At 41.2% G+C, this 24,694-nt stretch overlaps 1 protein-coding gene and 1 pseudogene across 7 annotated transcripts; both read right to left on the minus strand.

Annotated features, from left to right (window-relative positions):
* Positions 1 to 5,320: 5,320 nt before the first annotated feature.
* LOC114223359 (phosphoserine aminotransferase-like) lies at positions 5,321 to 6,472 on the minus strand (annotated as a pseudogene).
* Positions 6,473 to 12,385: 5,913 nt separating this feature from the next.
* HNRNPK (heterogeneous nuclear ribonucleoprotein K) lies at positions 12,386 to 24,617 on the minus strand. Of its 7 annotated transcripts, none has more exons than XM_028122244.2 (17): positions 24,487 to 24,617; positions 22,403 to 22,479; positions 22,207 to 22,291; positions 21,705 to 21,802; positions 20,973 to 21,029; positions 19,497 to 19,540; positions 18,550 to 18,622; positions 17,933 to 18,004; positions 17,322 to 17,435; positions 16,865 to 16,993; positions 15,952 to 16,259; positions 15,769 to 15,823; positions 15,377 to 15,460; positions 15,094 to 15,109; positions 14,934 to 15,016; positions 14,385 to 14,554; positions 12,386 to 13,605 (listed from the first exon to the last, which is right to left on the minus strand). In XM_028122244.2, the coding sequence occupies exons 3-17, from the start codon at positions 22,262 to 22,264 to the stop codon at positions 13,575 to 13,577; spliced, it is 1,392 nt and encodes a 463-aa protein (XP_027978045.1). In that variant the 5' UTR covers positions 22,265 to 22,291; positions 22,403 to 22,479; positions 24,487 to 24,617; the 3' UTR covers positions 12,386 to 13,574. The 7 variants fall into 7 exon arrangements, with proteins under 7 accessions (XP_027978045.1, XP_027978040.1, XP_027978042.1 ...); XM_028122239.2 differs by having other exon boundaries at positions 12,386 to 13,665; XM_028122241.2 differs by lacking the exon at positions 24,487 to 24,617 and adding an exon at positions 24,129 to 24,215 and having other exon boundaries at positions 12,386 to 13,665.
* Between the last annotated feature and the right edge of the window lie 77 nt (positions 24,618 to 24,694).

Raw genomic sequence — 24,694 nt, forward strand, 5'->3', positions numbered from 1 at the left:
GTCTACCCCAGCAGCTCTAAGTCTTTGGAGTCAAATTAATTAGCAAAAGGGGCACCTGGGTGACTCAGTTGGTTAAGCGTCTGCCTTTGGCTCAGGTCATGATCTCGGGATCCTGGGATCTCGAGCCCCCCATGGAGCTCCCTGCTCAGCAGGAGGTCTGCTTTTCCCTTGCCCTCTGCCCTTCTGCACCATGTCCCCCCACCCCACTCGTGCTCGCTCTCTCTCGCGCGCTCTCCTCTCAAATAAATAAAATCTTTTAAAAAATTGATTAGCAAGAAAATCTGGCAATCTACAAAAGAATTCAGGAGGTTATATAATTTAGGCCATTTTCTCTCACCGAGACTTATTGACAGAAATGGAAAACCAACAACTTAGATTCCTAATATGTTCAGGATACTGAGTTAGACACTAGGAGTAGTATGAATAAGGAAATAAGCTTCCTTCTCTCAACTTATTGTTGAGATAAAGCATAAATTTTGCGTGGTAGGTGGGTTTATTTTTTTAAATGTGTACAAGCTGTTAGGAATACAAAAAGGGAGTTCTTTACCTACTCAATATTCTTTCCCTCCTTCTTCCTTCCCGACAGAATCCTGAGGTTGTTCAGGAATCCCTCTTACCCACAACTGGTATGTAGCTCAGCATCCTGATCTCCAAGAGTGGTCTGGACCGGTGTAAGGGTAATATCACCCTCTTGCAAGGGACTGGGTTAGAATCATGTATGTTCCCTAGTTCACCTCAGTGAGTTGCAAAGATAGGTTTGTAGGATGCTTCCAGAAAAGCTTTTCCAGGAGAACTTCCAGAAGAGATTCACGCTCCCTCTGGACATGATTGAGCTTGGATATGAGGTGTGAAATTGTTACCATCCTTTTGATGGCAACCTGTGTATGAGGTCAGCACATGGGGGAGGCCAAAAGAATAGCCGAGAAATGGAGCTAGAGTAATGGGATTATGTCTGTCTGTCTTAAGTCTGTCCCACTTTTGGATCTCATGTGAGTTAATAAACTTCCTTATAGTTTAAAGCAATTTTGAGTTGGGTTTTCTGTAACTTGCTATGAAAGTTTTCTATCTTGCACAGGTGGCAGATACAGACATGGTCTCTGACATCTTATGATTAGTGAGGAAGGCAGATAGTCAAATGGGTAGTATTATACTTCAAGCAACAGAAAACTAGATTAAAGTGACTAATACAAAGGGGATTGTTTTTCTCATATAATAAACCCATAGCAGATGTACCTGTTTGAGAATATCAGCAAGGAACTAGGCTCCTTGCTTTCTGTGGGACTAGGGATACCTAGTATATGACTTTTGTCTTTATGGTTGTAGGATGACTCTACCCTTATGGACATTGTGTGCACACAAAGATGAAAATAAAAGGGGCAAAGAGCCAAAGGAACATGCCTGCTGAGTTTTTTTCTTTTGAAAATCTTTGCCAGAGGCTCTACCCTGCAGGCATAGGCTTTTGAAGAGAAGATCAAGATGACCTCTAAATAGTCCCTAAACTTGTATTTTCAGGGTTAACAAAGGGAGGAGGCATGATAAATGATGTGTCCCTATCACCTTTCCCCCTCCTACACAGTATCCAAAGTAGATTATTCCAGTCATCAAGAAAGCCATCATTCTGAAGAGCTAAATTAAATGTCAAGCATTGGCAATGATCACTGCTACATAAGCTATTTTCTGTCATGATAGGCTATGGCAGAAACTTAAAGAAATAGTGGGTTAAGAGGTATTGTTGAGGAAAAGCTGCAAAGTTGGCAAGAGCAATGGATGGACAGTAGACATTGCTAGAGAGGAGGCTGTCATTCTTCATATATGCAGAAGGAGGAAAGCAGAGAAGTAAAATGAATTTTTGAAGATAGGACATCTCAATTATTTTCATTTCCCCCCAGACTCCTAAAGTGATCAATACACTAAAGCCCCAAGGAGTCTTAGCAGAAAAGAGATACGGTTCGCTATTGTGTAGTAATTTTCCTCTTCCTTTTCTCCTTGATTTATCCATTTATAGCATTTAAAATTGACTACTTCCTTGAAATTCACTCTTGGCTTTTGGGCCATTATATTACCCTGGTTTTCTTAGTACCGTTGGAAGGTCTCTTCCTACTCTCTTCTTATTGTGTGTTAAATGTTCCATCTACAGGCTTTGGCTTAGGGACAGAGTGGACTCTTTTGGTGAAAACTCTGACTCTTAAATAATTTCTGTTTTAAAATATTTAGTTATAATGGAATAAATATATTATCTCCATTATATAGCATTAACATTACTACAGTTCAAAATCAATTAGAATTTTTGAACTGTAGTTTGCCTTTAACTAGTGAAATTAATATTTCCCACTTAGGAAAAAGAACTAAATAAACATCATAAAAAACAGTGCAGAGCTTCCAGTTTGATGAACCCTTAGAGATTTGGGGAGAATGACATGCTCAGAGAGCATGGAAGCTCCATGCCCCTTCCCAGGTAACTTGCCCTATACATCCATCTGGTTGTTCCTGAGTTATAGCCTTTTATAATAAACCAGTAATCTGCTTGTTTTCCTTGCTATCTAAAAAACACAACAGAGTTGTGGAACGAGCTACACAGTCCTTGAGAGGTTTTCTGAGTTCCATTAATGTTCCTTTATAGGTTATGCATTTAAGTAAATGTCACTGAAGAGGTGATTTGAACGATGTTGAAAATCATCAGTTCCTGCCTGACAGATTCTCTTCCCCACAATCCAGACTTCGTGCATGCACTGCTTTACAAATGAGATCTCTTTGAACAATCTTGAACTTAACCACTTCAGGATATAATGCAAAATACTGATCTGGTAACCACCTTCTTTCGTTCAATGTTGCTAGAAGCTGAAGCTGAGCTGTTAGTGGAATGGATCCTGGAAATTATCAAGCAAGGGGTTGTTGCACACACAGGCTGAAGAAATTTCCAGAACTGAAATTCAACTATGTAGAAGAGGGGCAGCAGGCCTTCCAGTTATTGTACTTCTGGGAAACAGAAGTAGACAGGTTGCCCGGTGTATCTTCTATTAAAGAGGATCACACAAGTGTACTTCCCTTGCACACTTTGGAGAATTGGTGCCAGTTGGCAATAGATCAGTCAGCTAGACTAGTGCAAAAAGTGAGGGAGGGGGACACAACAACCATAAATGTAAAAACCTGCTTTTAAAAAAAGTACAGGGGTGTCTGACTGGCTCAGTCAGTAGAGCACATGACTCTTGATCTCAGGGTTGTGAGTTCAAGCTCCACGTTGGGTGTAGAGATTACTTTAAAAATAAAATCTTAGAAAAAAGAGTACAGGGGCGCCTGGGTGGCTCAGTCAGTTAAGCATCTGCCTTCCGCTCAAGTGATGATCCCAGGGTCCTGGGGTCGAGTCCCACATCTCCCACATCGGGCTCCCTGCTCAGCAGGGAGGCTGCTTCTCCCTCTTCCTCTGCCTACTTGTGCTCTCTCTCTCTCTCTCTCTCTGTCAAATAAATTTAAAAAATATTTTTTAAAAAGTACAAAAAGTAAACAGATACAAAGGAATATTTATCTTGAAGGGGGCAGGGATTTATCTGAGGCAGGGATTAAGTGCTGATGTTTTATCTGTGAGGTGCCTTCTGAGGACATCGACAGTGAAGGAAAGGAAAAAAGGTTCAGATGGAAAGTAATACAAGGGGACGGGATACTGTGTTAGCCACTGCTTCATGGTGAGCCTCAAAGAGACACAGTCACAGTTCCATTGCCCTGGACGGACTATATGGAGAAACTGCCTCAGAGCAGTTTGAGAGGAAATTCTTTCTCTTTTTGTCTCTGTCTCTTTCTTTTTAGATATTTTAGGATTTTAATGTCCTTCACATACTCAACATAAGACACTGACAGTGGATAAACAGTAGGGGAAAAGACTCTTCAGCAAAGATCTTCCAGAACTCCATAGTATCATTCTGGTCAAACACTATAAAGAGAACCGTCAAATCAACAAAGGATAAGGAAGTTTGACAGAGAATTTTATTTCAACGGCTTAACTAAAAAATAAAGAACCAAACGTACAGCCTTCACTCTTCTACCCGTTGGAAGGAAAGCAAAAGTGAATCAGAGAACTGTATCTTTTTTGTCAAGCAGCTTAAAAGGTGGGGTGGAGGGTGGGATGGGGACTACAACCGTACCTAATGTAATATTATAATGCACAAAGTCAAGGATTCTGAGAACTGTATTACTAGAAATATAAATGCATAAAGATATAAACTATTTGGTATTAAAAACAGACCTTGCTATATAAACACATAGTATGTCACTTTTATCTCTTTATGAAAATAACAGGATAAAGAAAGATCCCCAGTTTGCCCTTTAGCCTGGAAAACTCACCACACAGGCAGTGTGGACCTGAATTAACAGGTGCAGAACCCAGGAGACCCCACTGCTGTCATTTTGGAACGGATCAAGATTTAGCACCCAGAGGACCCCATTCACCCTCCATGCTGTGTGTTTGTGTGTCTCCAGAAGCAATTAGCTACAATTTGCATAATTAAGTCCACAGACAAGTTTGAATACTGAGATCTAGCTAGAAAAATTAGCGCCAAAGACAACATTAAAAAAAAAAGACAACGTAAGCTAGATTTGTTATAAAAGCAAAAGGAAGATTTTTAAAAAATGTTTCCAGTTCAAGTCACAATTAAGGTGTCTGTTGGGGCACCTGGTTGGCTCAGAAGAACATGTGACTCTTTTCTGGCGAGGGGCAGAGGTCGAGGGAGAAGGAGGCTCACCACTGAGCAGGGAGCCCGATGTGGGGCTCTACCCCAGGGCCCCGGGATCATGACCTGAGCCGAAGGCAGACACCCAACCGAGCCACCCAGTCACCCCGAACATGTGACTCTTGATCTTAGGGTGGTGAACTTGAGCCCCGTGTTGGGTGTAGAGATTACTTTAAAAATATAAAATCTTAGGGGCGCTTTGTGGCTCAGTTGGTTAAGTGTCGGACTCCTGATTTTTGCTCAGGTCATGATCTCAGGGTCATGGGTTCAAGCCCTTCGTCGGCTCTGCGCTGGGCGTGGAGCCTGCTTCAGATTTTTTCTCTTCCTCCCCTTCTGTCCCTCCCTGCCCTACTCTTTTTCTCTTAAAAAAAAATTTTAATTAAAAATCTTAAAAAAAAAAAAGAATTAAGGTGTCTGTTAAGTCCCACCAGGTTTGCAGAGCTGTGAATGTTTTGCTGTTGTTCTTTGAAAAAAGAAGAATCTATAATAAAATGTTCATTCAAGAAAAATACCGGATTTGTTGTTTTTGTAGCCATTCTCAAGTTACTTTAAATTTTATACATTGTTCAGGGGCAGAATACATGTTGGTTGAGATGTGTTCATAGCTGATGCGTCTCCAAAGATTTTTCATGGATGCCGCCAGATCCTAGACATTTTCTATCCTGTCAGCATTATACAGAGAGGCTGGATGACTCCCACAGGCCCACCCCTTTCAAGGAGATCAGATAGAGTTCAAGAGCTCTAGCAAGTAATCTTTTTTCCTAAAGCATCATGTCCTTTGGCACTGCCACTGCAGAATGGAATATTTGTCTTGCTTCTATTCTGGGACCCACTGGATATACCTAGAATCCTTGAGAATTATCAATATCACAAATCATTTGTGCTTTGATGCAGCTGAGCTTCTCCAATGGCTGCACTGCCTTGTTCTTAATCCACTTCAGGACCCAGCCCGTGTCATAGATGCTGAAACACGGAGGTATGCTCTCTGAGGAGTGATTTGGGGCCTATGCTTTGTATTCCAGGACCGAAGGGTACTCTCTGAGGGTGAACCCCAGGGGGTCATCACTAATGATCACGAATGTGATCCCTGCAGAGCCAACATTCTTCTGAGCACCAGCAAAAATCACACCAAACTAGGAAACATCCGCTGGCTTGGATAGGACTTTGGAGGACACGGGGCCAACCACCACGACTCCCTTGACATCACAGATAAAGGCAAACTCCCCTCTGTGCATGGTCTCGTTGGCCCAATAATGCCCATAGGAGGCGTCCGGGCTGAGGTTCCAGGGTCTTGCATCTGGAATTTTTGCAAAACTCCCAAGTTGAGGATAGACAATATTCACATCCCCAAACTTCTAGGCTCCTGCTGCCTTAGCTAACTAAGCACCTGTCATCTTGCATGCAGCACACCTTCTTGTTTTCAGGCCAACTGGGTTTTAAGAGTGACAGCAGGGGACTGGCTTTGACACACCTCTGTGCACAAAAGTTACCTTGTAGTCGTCCAGAACAGCTAGCAATTTCTGTCCAAGATTCTGTGTTGTTAATCATCTTAGCAAAAGCTGACGGCCTGTGGCTCATTTCAAGAGCATTACTGCCAACTTCTATTGTAGTCTAACAATTCTTTTTGTATCTCTAAAAACACCAAGCGTTTTTAGACGGCTGGATGGCCTGGGCCAAACCGACTGCCTGCCCAGGCGTCCGCGGCTGGCCGGGCTAGGTGGCGGGAGGGGGCTGCTCACCTGGCGGCACATCTCTCTCCTAGCTTTGATTACCCTTTGGTTGGAGCTTTCCCCTCCGGAACTGACTCCTCTTTCCTTCCACACGGCATCATCCAGCCGCTGTGGTAGCTGCTCCAGAAGTCAGTTCTCTTCTCTGTGAGGTGTGGCATTTTATTCAAGTCTGAAAGTGGAGGCAAAAGCGAGAAACTTGAGGCATGTTGCTGATTGCCTCGGATGTTCAGTGGCAGCCTTGAGATAGGGCCTGGCAGTCCCCCAGAAAATGACTGATTTATGCCCCAGATGGCCGAACTGGGAAGGCCCAAGTGACACTGGTTGGCAGCAATGGCTGCTGAGGTGGAGCAAGCAGCTGCTACCCAGACTTTTGTTGTCCTCCCTGAAGTTAGCAAGGCTGCCTGTACCAGATAGTGACTGGCTAACTTAAGCAAAGAGAACTGTTTGAAAAGCTATGAAAAACCTCTCTGGATAGAAGGAAAGACTGGGAACAAGACTTCAAAACGGCAATTGGGCAGTTCTAGAAACTCCCCAAAGGTTTCTTCTACTAGTGCTGCTGAAAAAACAAACAACAACAAAAACAACAACAAACCCCACAAACTTACTGCAATCATTGTAACTTGCCTGCAATCATTCTGCTCAAGATTTAAATTCCCAGGACAAATTCCCAGGTTAGGCAAGCCTGGGGCAAATGCTTACTCTCTTGGTGTGAGAAGGACTCTCCCAGGACCAGGATTTCTTTTTTTTTTTTTTTTTTTTAAGATTTTAGTTATTCATGAGAGACAGAGGAGGAGAGAGAGAGAGGGAGAGAGAGAGAGAGAAGCAGAGGGAGAAGCAGAGGGAGAAGCAGGCTCCCAAGGAGCAGGGAGCCCGATGCGGGACTCGATCCCAGGACCCTGGGATCATGACCTGAACCGAAGGCAGACGCTTAACCATCTGAGCCACCCAGGCGCCCCAGGACCAGGATTTCTATCTTGTCAAGTCTACATATAGCTGCGAGAGAAAAACTGCAAAAGCAAAGCTGGGTACTATTGAAGAGGGCAAAGTGAAGCTGTGTCGTTTAACAAAAAGGTCCATTACAATTCACCCCTATGACTATTTTGTTCACAGACATATACTTTAAAACATATTGCCTAACAGAATGCAGCTGTTCTCCCTAAAATGAAAAACTTTCACCCCTTCCTCAGAAGATAACTCTATGTCTCATTACTTACTGCATCAAAATCTAAGCCAAGGATGTCTGGGTGATGTAAATCTCTGCTCTACCTGCAGCTCAACCATCTTAGATCATGTCCCCAAAAGCAGAGCTCCAGCCAGGGATTGTTGTGCAAGAGATTCACTAGAGGAAGGCTCTCAGGTGAAAGGAAGCCATGGAAGCAGGGCCTGATCGCACAGAGTTCTGGAGTCTGAACTGTACACAGAATTGGTGCCAATCTAAAACACAGATATGAAGAAATGATCTAGATAAAAAGCTACCTGATCTACCAAATGAAGACCCCACGCCCACTGGGGCCACCTCCACCTAGAACTTATGATTTGTTTGTATTTGCCTCACCTTTCTTGCTTTTATGGGGACTTCCAGAGGCTCTGATTCCCATATGCCCTCTTTCTCATAAGTTCCCATTCCCAGTGATGGTAGAAAAAAACCACATAAGGTTGCCAAGTGAAATGAAGTTGGTCTTTTCCAGTTTTAAATGGTCTAATTTAAGGGAAATAATTATTCAGTTAAAGGTCAGACCCCTTACTAAGGCTGTTTTTTTCTAAAAGGTCTTTCTTTCACTTCCACCTTTCCAAGACCAGCAAGGTTACTGCATTGCTGGGCTATCTACCTTACAGCCTCTGCATAGGCTGTAAGGTAGATAGCCCAGCAATGCAGTAACCTTCCCCTTCACCATGGTGACCTTCACCATGGTGACCCCATGGCAAGCCCATTAGCACTCAGCTGGTGTCCCTCTTCTGCCATCTAGGAATCAAAGCAAATCCTGTGGAGTGTGTGTGTGTGTGTGTGTGTGTGTGTGTGTGTGTGTGTGTGCACGCGCGCGCATAAAATCTGTGTCCCTGTGCCAAAACATGGTATGCCTCAATTTCTGCTGTGCTTTACTAGCCCATGTGGTCATAGGAGTACTTTGCACCGTTCCAAACAGAAGTGAGGCTTAAGCCTTCTCTGCCTTTAGCTTCCTATTTAACCTTCCTGGAGTTCCTGCTCTCACTAATCCTCTACTTGTCCAGCCTCAGGATGAACCCTAGGGAGGTTTCTGAGGGACCTGGCTGGTGCCTTCTATTCTGTTCCTGCCTAATCTCTCTTCACTATCAAAATGACTTCTCCCCCTTTTGCTCTGATAAGCAGCTGTTTTATGTACACCGCCACTCCTAACCCCCAGACATTTTGTTCTAGGTGAACTGGCCCTTCCCTTCCATGAAGCCCATCCTTAAAGATAGAAGACTTCAGGAAAAAAAGACTTCAGGGTAAGGGGGATAGGATGACCAAAAGCGTAAAATACTGAAACGATTCTAAAAGTTTTGAAGTTCTGCTGACATAGTTTCTCTCACAACTACAGGGCTGGTGGTTACAGGTCTGAGTTTGGGGGAGCAGGGGGAAATGCATGGAGGTACTGAGTGGGAGGACAGGTCTGGACAGAAAATGAGGTGACTAGGAAGGCTAAGAAGGTTTGAGGTTACAGGATAGCTGGTGTATCTGTTAAACTACAACCCTGTTGGTAAACAGGAACCCAAGCCTATAAAACATTTGCATCTTAGATTTTCCAATGTCCTTGACTCAGATTAACTCCCCATTTTAAATATAGACAAATGTAAAGTGCTTAATTTTCTAGGTATTACCTTTTTCTCTCAGGTCAGATTTCTTCTCTAGGTGCTGAGGCCTGGTTGGGGCAAATGATGGCTACTTATGTACACAAGCTGTCTTTACTTCTTTCATCTGCTAAGAGGAGCAGGGGACAGAATTTTGGGTCAAAGCAAACAGGGATTTTCCCGGTTTTAACTCTACAGTGTTTCATTGTGAATGTGTATACATGTACGTACATGTTGTGAATGTGAATGTGTATACATGTATGTACACACACATTGGTTTCTGCTTTCCTAAACACATCTCACAACACTGGTTTTTCTCATTGTTACTGGATTGTCTCTCCAAATGAATGATTCCTAAGCACTGCATCCTTAGGGTCTACCACTGTACCTGTACACCTGGGTAACTAAGTATGGGTGAATTAATGAAAAGGTATGGTAACATTTTAAGATTTTTTTATTTATTCGAGAGAGAACGAGAGCACAAGCGGGGGGCAGGGGGGAGGGCCAAAGGGAGAGGGAGAAGCAGACTTCCTGCTGAGCAAGGAGCCCGACATGGGGCGCAAACCCAGGACCCCAGGATCCAGGACCTGAGCCAAAGGCAGACTCTCAACCGACTGAGCCATCCAGGTGCCCCCATACTTGTTTCTTACTACATATTGCTGTATTATGTTAGTTTTCAAACTACTGAGTTTGGGGCACCTGGGTAGCTCAGTCAGTTGAGCACCCACCCCTTGATTTTGGCTCAGGTCACGATCTTGGGGTCATGAGATCAAGCCCTGTATGGGGCTCTGCGCTCAAGTCTGCTTGTCTCTCTCCTGCTCCTCCCCCTGCTCGTGTGCCCTCTCAAAATAAAATCTTAAATAAAAACAAAACCCTCTATTAACTTCAGCTTGTTAAATAAGCAGATTCCTGGTACCTCCTTCTAGAGATTGTGATTCAAATTGAAGTACGGTCCAGATGTTTTCATGTTTAACCAGCACCGCTAGTATTTTCCTCAAGATTTTATTTGCGGGGCGCCTGGGTGGCTCAGCCATTGGGCGTCTGCCTTCGGCTTGGGTCCTGATCCCTGGGTCCTGGGATCGAGCCCCGCATTGGGCTCCCTGCTCTGCACCTGCTTCTCTCCCCCACTCTCCCTGCTTGTGTTCCCTCTCTCGCTGTCTCTGTCAAATAAAATTTTATAGCGAGAGAGGGAACACAAGCAGGGAGAGTGGGAGAGGGAGAAGCAGGCTCCCTGCCAAGCAGGGAGCCCCATGTGGGGCTTGATCCCAGGATCATGACCTAAGCTGAAGGCAAACGCTTAAGGACTGAGCCACCTAGGCACCCCCCCAGCACCACTGATTTTAAAGGTGGTCCTACGAAGTTTTTTGAGAAACACTGAAAAGGCTTTCCATAAGTTCAGTGGCTCCATAAAGAAACTGAGCCCATTTCACCTCAAACTTGCCAGCAATGAGCAACCCTTGGTGATAAATGGGAGATGCAAAGTGATTTAATTTACATTTAGCCACCAAGATTGAATCCCTTTCTAAAAAACTGATAGCATTAAACGCTTATCATTTTCCTCCAGTCTCTATGCATTCCAGTAGAATGTTATCAGATTTAAGAGTAAAATATTGGGATTATTCCATAAAAAAATTTTGTAATCTTTTTTTGTATTGAGAGTGAGTGAGCACGAGGGGGAGAGGAGGAAGAATCTGAAGCAGCTTTTGTGCTGAGTGCAGAGCCTGATATGGAGCTCTATCTCCCAACCCAGAGATTATGAGCGGAGTCACAACCAAGTTCGAACGCTTAACCAACTGAGCCACTCAGGTGCCCCTGTAGTCTCATTTTAAAGGCAAACTTAAAATTTGAATAGCACAGGTTTTTAAAATTTTCATTTCTAAAAAAACTGTTAACAACCTGGTTTTTAACATGTCTGTTGGCATTATGGTAATAGCTTTCAAAGTTAAGCTTAAAACGTTTTAGGAACTGCACATTTAAATGTGAGGCTTCCATACATCAGCATATGTACTAGTTGCTTCTTATAAAATTGGTTCAACGTTCCACAAGCATGCTTTACTGAGAACTTCCCCACTTAATTTCCAGCCCATATTCAAACACCATTTACAAATAGTGGCAACACAAAAGGCCTTTCCCTTCCCAAGTGGTACACCCAACTCTTCAGTGCCAGATATTCTCGAGTCTATTTTTAGTAGGTTATGTTCGTCTCAACTTGTTAAAAGGCAAAAATGAAAATCCAGCTAATAATCTATGTTCTTACATGACTAATTTTTGAATGACCAATGACTGCTCTGAAAGCCAGTGTTACCTCCAGGGATGCTCTCTGCCAGTAACACTTAAGTTTAACTAAAACACTGTCACTTTTTCTCTAGTGGAAAGGCTCATTTCAAAAGATTATACTACCCTAAACCCCTCCAGCTCACCCATACTTAAAATACCCAAGGGGTGTGGCAGTGCAGCCTAATTTCTTTTGGGAAACTATATCAGTTTTCATTCAAAGTTTTAAGTGACGTTGTGACAATTTCACTTATCAAGAGAACACTAAAAGGAGTTCCACCAAAATTCTGCCTTTAAATGTGGTTTGCATGCATGTACTACTTATGTATATTCCAGAAAACTACCTACACTTCTTCTATTACATTCAAGTCTTTTTCCTAAGCTTAAAAAAAACAGAATGGCATTAAGTATTTTCCATAGAATTGAGCTGTTCTCATGTTTTCTAGAGAGCTGGGAGGTTAACAGGTAGAGATTTTTGGAACTTGTGAGCCAGGAACCAAACTCCACAGTTGTTAACATTTATTGGTCATTATTTTCAAACATTAAACTAGAGCTATCTTAAAGATAAAAACCTAAGAAACCCCAAATTTCTCATAGGTAATGTCACAGTAGTCTTATTAAAGAATTGGATAACAATTCCAGCTCTCAACATGCTAGACTCCCCCTTTAACAAATAAAGAGCTTAATGATTGGGATTTTGTATTTATCACCCCTACCAGATTTATTCTAGAAACAACACTTCACACGAAAAAAAAATGTAATTTAAGATTACTGTATTTCCTTACAAGAGGAACGTTTGAACAAATTTTACAGGTAGTCACCAACCCTTGTTCAAATTGGGTACACATCAAATCTAGTATTATGGGAGTTTTGTTTATTTGGAAGTGAACTTTTAACTATCAATACAAATGCCAAGATACTACACAAAACATCCACAGGAACTTTTTTCATCGTTTTTTTGAATTGTTCACAAACATTTCCTACATAATCCAACATATAACAGAGAAATGGTACATCTTTTTCCTTCAATTTGCATACAATGGAAAAAAACAAGAATATATATATATTTTACAAAGTTTAACTAATAGACACTAGCAGGCTGACAGTTTGTCTATAGGTGAAAAATTATCTAATAAAAAATAAGAAGAATTTATTTAGCATCAGTCACTTCCATAACCAAGTATTATTCTGATTAATAAAACTTGCTGCCATTAGGCTTCTGGCATATACTTATACTTATACCATTACTCAATTTGTAGTATTGCTCCCCACCTTGGTTCTCCATTCACAATTACTAACATAGAAAACTGTTGCAGAGTAGGGGCAAGCATTTGCAAACAAAAAAGATCCCCAGCTTATTATAAGCATAAATGTGTATGACGGAATTTCTTCCCAAGCAATAGACTTTCAAATCATCAAGAAATCACCAGAATGGAATTAGCCAAGATATTTTGCCTATGTCCAAGAAGAGATGCATTTATTTATATCCACCAGAGGAGCTGAAAATCAAACTTAGTGTTTAGTTTGGGGTGGGTTGGGGATCCAGCCATTTGAAAAATGACTGTCTTAAAAAAAAAAATGACCACCAAAATAGGTTCACTAAATTTATTTTAAAAATCATAAAACGTTTCTTACAAAAGAGCATTACATTCTGCACACTGCTCTGAATAGATGCCAGGGACAAATGGACTATTGTTACTTTTCCTCCCTGTCCCACCACCCCCCAAAATGTTACAGTGACCACAAAGCAAAGTGTTCACAATAATTACATGGGGGGAATTTTTTCTTTTAAACCACCAACAATGAACAAAAATTAAAATTCACTCACTCTGCTGCTGTTTCAAAATTTCAATGTTAGTTTTTGCACGCCCTTCCCCCCCCCACCCTGTTTGTAAGGAACTAAAACATTACATCTGGTGAACAGCAAAGATTTCACTACACCTCAAATGCAGAACACCTATGAAGCAGAGGAATGTTGGCTTTTTAAACAGAAGCAGATAAAAAAAAAAAGATGCAGGACTCCTTCAGTTCTTCACTAGTCTTAGAAAAACTTTCCAGAATACTGCTTCACACTATAAAAAAGAAAAAATATCTTGCATTAGAATCCTTCAACATCTGCATACTGCTTCACACTATAAAAGAAAAGAAAAAAAAGTACGAATTAGAATTTTTGTTCGTAACATCTTAATCAACATTAAGACAATTTCAATGCTAAATTAAAATGATAAACATGTCCATTACAATTAGAAATAAGAATTAAAACATTAGCAATTACAAAATTAGAGCAATGTAAAATTCAAGAAAATGATTAATAGTAAATCAGACATTAGTAGAGCAGAATTAGGAAAATGAAATTAAAAGTTGTTAATACTTGGTAGAAAAGACAAAGAAATGCCAGTAAGGTGTGAAATGCTGCATTTTACAGCACCAATCATTTGTCCTGTAGAGGCATGGCCTGTGCCATATGGCAGACTGTGATTTGTTGTCGATTTAGTTATCTAAAAACAACAAAATCACTAGTCTTCCACACAGAACTAGACCAACATCCACTGAATCTTCTATATTTTCTACAGGCTCTGTATAATTTATAACAAGTGGTTTTGGCAGCAGTTTTCACCAGAGAAATGAGAAGTTTGCTTGGTTAAGGCTTCTTCCAGCAAGATTAGTATTGAATGTCTTCGTTTTTAGTAAGAAAGCAGAAGAAAATTAAAGCAAAGCTATTAAGATGTTTAGAAGTTAGGTCCCCAAAAGGTTGAGACACCATGGCTTCTAAAAGAAAAATCAATTGAGAAGAAAAGCTTTTTAAAGTTTTAGTATGGGTATGCTAACATAAAGCTAAACCCAAACTGACCTGTTCTGCAGCAAATACTGTGCATTCTGTATCTGGTCCTGTGTTCCTGTAATGGTAATGATCCGATCTTCAGACCCTTCTAGAGGCTCGTCAATTTTGATCGAAGCTCCTGACTCATGACGGATTTGTTTAATCCGCTGACCACCTTTGCCAATAATAGATCCAGCCAACTGAAAAGATTTTTAAAAACAAGTGTTTATGATATACTTTAAAAACAACCGTATTACTGGTATTTTCAATGAATGTCAAGTATTAACACTGCACAGTTCATTCTAGAATTAAAGATCTCCAACTCGTCAAGGTTTGAATTAAAATGTATTTACGCTGCGCATCAACCTTTCCTTTAATAAACAAATCAAGGGTTCAGAACCCTCTGCTTTTAAAGAAGTCAAACCAGAGAAAGACATCTTGCTGAAGTCTGTAAAACACAATTTTAATCCTAAGATTCAGTACTTTAAGACCCTTAAAGACGGGGAATTTAAAGAAAATGCTCATTAAATGTTTCTTGTAACATTACAAGAACGTAAAAATTTAAAGAATACTACTTACATCTTTGGGAATAGTTACTTGTGTAGTAATAATAGGTCCACCAAGATCACCATATGAGCCACGACCCCCTGCATAGGAATAATCTGATTTAAATAATGAGCATTAAGTTCATTTAGAAAGCATGAAATAATGTTTTGATTTCACAAAGGAAAAAACTTACCATATCCGGAGCCACCCTAAAAATGGAAAGAAAAAATAAAAAATTACTTTGCCTTCAAAACTATTCTTCAGGTATTTTAATATTCCTAAAATCTTAGTTTAGAAAACTAAAGTCCTCCCATTTTCTCCCTAGTATGTTTCAGAAGACAATCCTTGGGGGAAGAAACTCTTCAGGTACATAGCACAGAAGCAAAAACATTACACAAGGGGAAAACAAACACTGGCAAGTAGGCAAGCATTTTAAATTGTTACTGATATGAATACAAACACCCATGATACTCAACCTGTGGTTCATAAGCCATCTGCCATTCTGATGGGCTCCATGTATCTATTGCAGAGTCCCAAGTTTCATCAGCACTGAAACCAACCTGTATCAGAGATAAAACTATTAACATAACCTGCATTGTTTCAGACACAGAGCTACCATTTTTATACGCCTCATTTCTATCCTGCATCACTAAAATATGTATCATTGGCAGCAATCACATGTTCTCCAGAAACAAAAATAGCTAAATAAAGTCTTAATATTCCAGCTAACAACTGAAATGATTTAACTAGTTGTCTAAGAACTCCATTTGTAAAGCAAGCTTCCAATTAATCATCTTCAACAGTGTCAACTACGTGACTTTAGAACCCTAAAAGCTCTCATATACGTTGATAAATGAAAAGTTCTTACCATGCCATCATAGCGGTCTCCAGGTCTTCCTCTTCTGTCATAGGCCATTAGATCTCTGCAAGCATAGTAACTTGTTGTAATCTGTTTGCTTACATGTCACACACACCAAATAAAAATCTACCCTACCTACCCATAGAGTGAAGCCTCTTACAGATTAGCAATGTGTGGATGGAAGAAACTTACCCTCCTCTAGGTGGTGGTGGAGGAGGAAGAGGAAGATTCCGAGCTCTGCTACCACCCCGGCCACCTCGTCCAGGAGGAGGTGGAGGAGGTCCCCGACGAGGGCTCATATCATCATAATCTCTTCTAGATGGAGGCATAGGACGCCCACCCCGACCAGGAGGCATTCTGTCAAAACCACCTCTTCCCCGCATGGGAAATCCCACAGGACGTCCACGGCGGTCATCAAACATCATTGTAAAACCACCATAATCGTAGGTTTCATCATAAAAATTGGGATCATAAGGCTGTGCACGTCCTTTGATGGGAGACTAAAACAAAAATAGAGCAATGTTAACAGACTGAAAAGAGCCTTGTTTCATATCAAATGATTAACAAGCCAAACGTTTCAAGTCCTTTATTTCTCCTGGGAGGTACTTGTGACAGGAAAAGGAATGCAGGCAAAGGTTAATAGTAGAAAAGAACTTTAAAAAATGCAGTATTTTTGTTGAGTCCTAAACAAAGTTTTAGCAGCCTGCTTTTCTTGTTCCATCTCAAGAGACTTGTACAAACCCCATTCATACATTTCACAATGGGGTCTGTAGAGAACAAAGTAACTATAAGTAACTACCTCAAGGACTGAGGCAATCAGTATCTTATTATAAATTTGTAACTCATACTGAAGCACATCAGTTGGGATGTGGTACTATAGAGAAACTATAGAAACTTCATTTGAAGGACCAAAGGCTATTAAAAATCTTCACCAATGATCAAATGACCTCTCTGCCCCCCTCAAATTTTTAAATTGAAGCGATAGCTAAAAAATTAGCTGAAGAGTAAGGACAAATAAAAACCATTTGTCTCAACACTGTGAAACTAAGTTAGAATAAAACATCTGTTCCATGGAATTAAACGTAATAAAATATTCCAAAAATACCTCTGATATAAGATCAAGGATGATCTTGATGCACTCTACAACCCTATCAGGTTTTCCTCCAATAAGAACGACTCTGTCAGTGGAATGAGGACAGCATTCCTGGAAAAGCTTGATTGTTGTCTGTGTGTTCTGTGGTAAGTTTATGAAAAAGGGGAAGGCGTTAATCAGAAGAGGAAAAAGTAAGTTTCTTAGGTTCAGAAAAATTTACATTCACATCCAGGAACACCCCCCCCCCCATAAGAACCGTTAGTAACTCTAGGACTTTGCCATGGTATTGGTGGAAGAACTTGTCCTAGCATGTCCAGGTCTTTCTGTTAGATTTTAAAAGTGAACTAGATAAACAAACTATAAGGAATTTAGAGAGAACTCAAAAGGGGGAATGAGAGAAGCCCACTGACCCAACTCTATATGAAATACTATTGTCTAGTAATACAGCAAGGAAACAACTGCTTTTTACCTCTCGAAGTTCTTTGATTTTAGCACCTTTGACTCCAATAATTCCTCCTGCCAGACTCTGATGAATCAACAGTCTCAACTCGCAGTCAAAGTCACTTCCTTTATAGTGTTGGTACTGCAGAGGGAGAATTATAGAATTTTAGTCCCAAATTAAGGAATCCCCAATACACACTTATCTGCTATAAGCATGACAATATACTGTTGCAGTGAGCAACCTGAATTTATATTTCAATAACTTTACCAGTTATGTGCTTATTATCCTCAATAGCCAGGCCCAAAAAGGACATTCTGCACCACCTTAAAAAACTATTTTATTTTCAGGTCCTGCAACACCATACCCACACTGCAGCCATTTAGCATGTCGCTGTTACCACAAAATTATTATTAACATTCAAATAACACCATAATAAAAATGACTGCAAAGCACTTTGCAAATGTAGTTAATTCCCACTGCAGCATGGAGCAGGGTCAACAGTGAGTTGTAAGACCATTCATTTATCATGTTTTTAAGCCTTTTTCTAGAGACGGGAAAAGTACGCTATGTTAAAAATAAAATTGATCCTACGGGCCAGGCTCCATACTTCAGTGGGGTTCAATGGCACTATGACATACATTTAAGCATTCCACAGCATCAGATTCGAGCGGGAGCTGGCTGGTTGCAGTGGGTGATGGCAACTGCAGGCCCTGAAAGTAGAAAAATAAGAGTAATAGGTTAAGTGTCTAGTGTGATCAGGCTATTGTCGCATATATTGGTAAAGCTACTACAACATATTTCATATCTATACCGTTAAAGAAAAATTGCTGATCTATTCTTAAGAATCAATGTGTAACCTTCTCCTATATACCCAATAAATACAGGACTACATAGAATTAAAAAAAACCCTTGAACTAGATCATAGTTCTCTCCAACACAGTCCCACAATCAATATTCTAATTTAAAAAAAAAACACCTCCCCTATAACCACAGTCCATAAAATACACGCTAAACCCATGTGCATGACCATAGGTAGTTCATGTTTACTCTGGAGTGGCCAGACTACATCAAAGTATTTTTTCAGATTACATTTTAAAACAACGTGGAATAGTAACCATGCACATTATGTAATATAAGACGCTGCTACAAACTGTTATAGCCACTCTCTCTCCGTAGCCCCCATTTAGCCCCAATAAAACACTTCAACAATCCCTCCTCAATTGCCAAATACATTAAAAACAAAAAAAGAGCCTACCTCTTCCAAGGTAGGGATGATTTTCTTCAGAATTTCTCCAATTGTTTCAATATCAGCACTGATACTCAATATGCTGTCAAACATCACAAATACCAGATAGTACAAAAAAGGTGGAAAAGAAAAATGAGTTTTGTGTTCATCATCAGTAGTCATACAAACTTTTACAGAGAAGTTACATACAATTATTTAATCTCCCCATTTAAAGTAGCCTATTTATAGATTTTTCACATGCATTTTGTTTTATGCCCAATACAGACATGATAACAATATTAGGAGACTTGCAGAGAGACAGAGAGAATGGGCTCTTGGAAGGGCTCAGATTAAGTGGGCAATAAATTGACCAGAACTGAAGCAGAGTTGAATATTTATGTTCCCCGCCACCACTAAGTTAAGGATACCCTCGCTGTTACATTGGTAAAACTGGCACACCTTCTCTTAGGCAAAAGTGGGGGAATATGCAAGTGGTGAACATTATATTTGGAGTAAGGTTATGGATACCAGTTAGAAATTAGATCACTAATGGGCTCTGCAAGAAAACAAATACAAATGCGAGACAAAACAAAGACAACACAAATGAGAAGTGAAGGAAAGTGAACCAGAGTTAGCATTTCATCAGAAAAAATTATGAACAGGCAATGTTGGGAAGCAAGGTGGGCCACAAAGACAGAGCGAGAGACTATTTTGGTAACAATTTGATTTACAATGCAGCAAATATGCAACACTTGAAGCTGTGCTCCTTCCATCGAAATAAAATTAGTGGATCGTTTGGGTGGGCAACTCACGGTAAAAGTTCAGTGACAAAAAGACTTAATGGGGAAAATAAGACAGAAACTTGAAAAACAATACACCGTCTAAAGGGGATACTATTTAATTATATAAAAGGCAGGTAATAAAATACATTTCTCTCTTTCTAATCAGGCAGTGAGGCATAAACTGTTGGGACATACCGCTCGGGGCCACTGCTGTCTGGGACTGAAACACTGGCATTGTACTGCATTGGTCATTGGCGTTCGTGGATGTTGGCATTGGGCATGGGCATTCAATCAGAAGTTGTCAAGTATGGTACCCGTTTGGCAACGAGCACATTTTTGGGCATAGCCAACCAGGGTTTTCACATGGGCGTTCAGGGGCGGATGGGCCAACGTCATGGTGGGCAACGCAGGGGTAAGTCGATCCAGTACATGGGCAACGGAGATATATGGCCAAAAAAACAAGGAGAGGGAAAAGGGGGAAAAGCAATAAATTTTAATTTAATACAAACTATACTCATACTCTCAATTAATGAAACAAGCTTAAGTTGTTCTGAAGACTAACACAATAATGGACTTCTCTATATCTGACTGTGGCTTAACATTTAAGGACCTTAAATGATGGTACTATTTTTTTTTTTTTTTAAAAAACAAACGATGTTTCAGTAGCAGGCTGGCTCATGAGGGTAGACACAAAACCTGTCATGACTCAGTTTACTGAAATTCTTGAGGAAATGGGGAAATAACCCAGATAATTATATAGAACATCTGGATTAAGAGGAGAGAGGTTTATAAAAGACAAAACAAAAATTCCCACACCACCAAAAACCCTAACTCTTAAAAAGATCAGGTTTGGTTTCCTGGAGGTTTAAAACGCATTCCTAGATCCTAGCAGGCAAGTAAAATTTTAAACAAAATTTCAAGTTCAGTTTACAAGAGGAACATACAAAGATCTGCGACCAAGAGAGAAATGAAATACTGTCAATAAGTATTCAACACAAAGTTATTATTTGCCTCAACTTTAGCAAGGAAACATTAAAAGAGTGTGTACACTATGAGAAAAAAATTTAGGAATTTTGGTGTAGCCAAGTCCTAGAAATATGCTCACTTCTGGTGATACCAACATTTAATGTGTCTAATCACAAGAGTCAACCCACTATAAAATACGAAGACTCAAACAATCTTTGGCATTGACAAACGGTTTCCCACTAAGTGTCTATTCTTTACCCATATTTAAATCATGCAACCTGAACATTAATCTGTGCTCCATGTGCAAACTGTTAAACAGATGGACGATTAAAAAAAGGAAATAAAAATTTGAGTTTAATCAGCCACCTGCAATGGTTTTTGATATACTGTAATTGATTCACACACAGTAAATGGTGTAATTAAGGGTTTTTACAGTCGTTATTTTCTCATTAAAATGTTATCTTGAAGTGAATAATTTGGTGGAAAGTTATCAGAAAGTGAAGAGGTTTAATACAGACCCACCCCTCCCCAAACTCAATCTGGGCTTTGTTAAATCAGGAATGGCAAACTGAAATCATCTATGTAATCAATTATTACAAATGGCTTGTATCTAGGCTATTAAATGATTTCTATGATGCAAAATCTTTAAATTTCTACACACAAACTGAAGCTGCTCGTGTAGTATTTAAACTCTTTAATACTTACGTCTGTACGGAGAGCCTTAATATTCTTGCCTCCTTTTCCAATCACTGCCCCAGCATTCTGGAGAAGAGAAAAAGACAAGCAGCTTACTTTTCCTTTTCCTTATGTTAACGCTTTCCTATGCTCTTAAACTGTAGCAAAACAAAACAAAACAAAACAAAAAACAAAAACAAAACACCCAAGCCGGAAAACCTAACCTTTCTTTTTTTTGGTCAGAGAGCTGAAATCTATCAGAGACAACACTCAAATCATCAGGTTAAGAAAAGAAATATGAGGAGTCTGTGCTTTAGGGACTAAAACATCAAGACAGCTTTGGAATTTCAGCATGCCAAAAAGTACACGGAACATGAAAGTTAAGCACTGATTAAGTTTTCTTCTGAGAAACAATTTAAACATTATCAGGTACCTTCACATTGTGACATATGGTATTATCAATCAAATAAGCCGCCAACTAGGGTGTTTTCCCCACAATGCAATCAAGGTATAAACTTTAATCCACTAACGCTTTAAGCATCACCTACACCCTTTCTGCTACTTTGACCTGCAATGACTCAATTTTATTAAGTACTTTCATTTTATCAGAATAACGTGGCCTATAAATTTGTTTAGAAAGAGCCACACAAATCTTTCTTCAATCTGTAAGGCTTAGAATGCGTCCCAGAGGGCCAAACCAGAACTTTTAATCTCTACTTTAGTTAAAAACCACTCTTAAATTTCCAAGAATAAAATTTATACCTTGCTCTGAAGCAAAATGCGTAATTCAACCATCTCATCAGTGTTTCTAGATCTTTTAAAAGCTTGTTCCTCTTCCATATCTTCTGCAGGGCGTTTACCTAGAAATTAACAGTTCAGATTTCAAAGAAAGCACCAGTTATCAGCAAGAAAAAGTACCTTTAATTCAATTACATTTTAATTTCAACCCGTAGGTCAGAGAAAGCAGCTCCATTCTGTTTGGAGATTTGTTGCTAACTCAATCAAAGCCTGTTCCCTTCCAATAATAATTTCTAAACAAAACAATGTGACAAAACGCTTCAAAGGATTGAAATTATAAAATGCAAAGAAAAAGTACTTTTATTATCTCTAACTTTAGAGTCACCAATGCAAATGACAATTACATGTAGTTCATAAATAAAAGTGAAGAAAAAACTGACAGGGACGTCAGACTAAACAGTTCTAAATAACAAAACTAACAAAATGGGAAAATCCAAAAATTGTTAAAATTAAAATGTCTTCTCACCAAATTCACCATTGGTTTCGGTGTTGGGGAAGGTTTCCTCTGGCTGTTCAGTTTCCATTTTCTTGTATTAAATGGATACACCAATCTGTTGAAAAAGAGAGAGACTAGTACATTTGGTTTACTGGAAAAGTAAACTTTGTGTCTCGCTAATAATAAAAAAAAAAAGGCAAAGAAATGACACTCTTCTAGAACGTACCAGGTATAATATATCCTTGCAGAGCAGAACTGAAGTGTTCTGGGCGGGACCAACTGACACCCTAGTGCTGCAGTAGCCTATAAAAACCAACATAAATCAGTTTTGCTTTTTGGTTGCTTATTACTGAATACTAATGAACAGTGATTTGAATACAAACTAAATAGCTCTTTCTAAAACTGGGTCTTACACTCTCAAATGATCGCCTTAGGAAAACCAAAAACCAAAACCGAAGGACCCTGATTTTTTGCAAAAAGAAAACCATGCAATTTTTAGCCACTGGACGGGAGTCCCACCACAGTAACTAATTGTTTTATACAATAAAGACCAAAGATCTGTAAGACTATACATAAGCCCAAGAGCCTTCAATTTTGTCCCTAAAAGCACACATTTAGAGATGTATAAAATTAGTTATACTGGATTTTTAAATTGCGGGTGGGTTTCCCTCTGGTGACCTGAAATGCCATTCTCTGCAATCTCTAAAGTTTACAAATATGAAGGCAAATTCAAGCGACATTCAACAATCAGGTCAATGTACTGAAGAGAAGATTAAATCTTAAAACCTCATACCGAAGCAGACCTCAACTGCCAATAATACCCGATTGTTCAAACAGAGCAAATGAAGCCCTAGAACGCTAATACTGCCACTACAAGAATATTTTAAGTTAGGTTTTGAAAGTCTATAACCTAACAATTACACCTTTAACGCCGGAGTAATAGGAATGCAACCAGCCTTTCACCAGCCCTCACAGAACAAGCAGAAAGAGGCGACAAGTGGCCTCTGGTAGGTAAAAGACGAATACCTAGGCAACCCAGAGCTACATTTATGGCTCCCGTTCTTCCGTAACGTTTGTCAATAACCGACTAACCGAAACGCTACCCTCACCGCCCATCACGCAGCTAAATGTTAAGGCATGATAGGTTTAGATGAAGGAACTTAAAGACGGCGGGCTCTACTTGTAAGGAAAACGTTGCCACGGTTCACCGTTCAGGTCCTTCAGTCGCTATTCCTCAAATCGCTAAATATGGGAGCGACCAGCCGAACGCAAACATGTCCCCCCCCAACCCGGCCCCGCATGGTACCGGGGATCAGCAACAGCCGAATAACAGGAGTTGAAAAAGCTGAAGGAGAGCGCAGAAGCGCCGCGCCGCTCCTCACCCGGACCCGACAGGAAATGGCGGCCCGCGTAATGGCGACTACGTGCTACTAGGCGGAGCCGAGCGCGGACCCCCCTCCCCCACCCACCACGCGGTCCCGAGATCTCATCCCCCGCACCCTCCCCCCACCGCGGGAGAGACAAAGCAACCGAGGCAGCCTCGACTCTTCCATCTCCCCCGCTCCAGCTCCCAGCCCGGGCCGGGAGGGCCTAAGTGCGGCGGGACCCACACAAAGAGAGCGGCGGTGTTCTCCACTGCCCTCGCGTCCCGCCCGTCGGCCGCTTCTGCTTCCTACACAAGGTGCCTAGTTCTGAAGACTATTAAGACTACGAAACTACAACTCATCCTACAGGCACACGCCTCGCAATTACCCGAAGCCTCTAGCACCACAACGCGGACTGCGGATATACGCTCAGGGAAATGGCGGAGGTGGGGGGAGGGGAAACCGGGCAACGTTCCCTCTCCGAGAATCAGCCAACCACCAAGCAAGCCCCCAAACGCCTCCCTCAAGCGGCCAACTTCATCTCTGACCCTCGCCCCCACGCGCCGTTCGTCCAGCCCCGCTCCTCACCGCGCGAGGCCTCCGTCCCTGTGCCGCCGCGCCGCCTCAGCCGGTCAGAGCTAGACAGAGAACGAGCGCAGGCCCCCGCCGCCTTCCCCCGCCTCCCCGCAGTCTCCTACCCCGCCGCCGAGCCCAATTGGTTGCCCGGGGTTTAGCGGTGGCGCGAGGGCAAAGCGATTGGCCCAAGGCCGCGTCAATCAAAGCGCCGAAGGAGGCGACGCCACGCCTCGCACCGGCGCCTCCCTTCAGATTGTGAGGCCGCTAAGGGCCCGAGAAAAGCCGGGCTTCAAAAAAGTCAACGCAGCCTTTAGGGAGGCCAAACCTATGCCTGAATCTATAATACACTAGCGCCAAAGACCCCAATTACCTATAGGCCGCAAGAAAGAGGGACGTAGGCAAGACGTCGAGGTTGCTGCAGCAGAGAAACAGAGGATAATGGCGTCTGCAGTGCTTTCGCCTGGAGCGCCCTCCTCCTTTCTCGTTCGCGCACTCACTAGCGGCAGAGGGGAGGGAGGGGAAAAAACTCTCGCGAGAACTGAAGGCTACCCCCGTTCACGCGCACTGGGAGGGGGCGG

Source organism: Eumetopias jubatus, unplaced genomic scaffold, assembly GCF_037043125.1.
Source record: "Eumetopias jubatus isolate StellerSeaLion01/CBP00866 unplaced genomic scaffold, mEumJub1_p1.0 scaffold_15, whole genome shotgun sequence".
Lineage (NCBI taxonomy): Eukaryota > Metazoa > Chordata > Mammalia > Carnivora > Otariidae > Eumetopias > Eumetopias jubatus.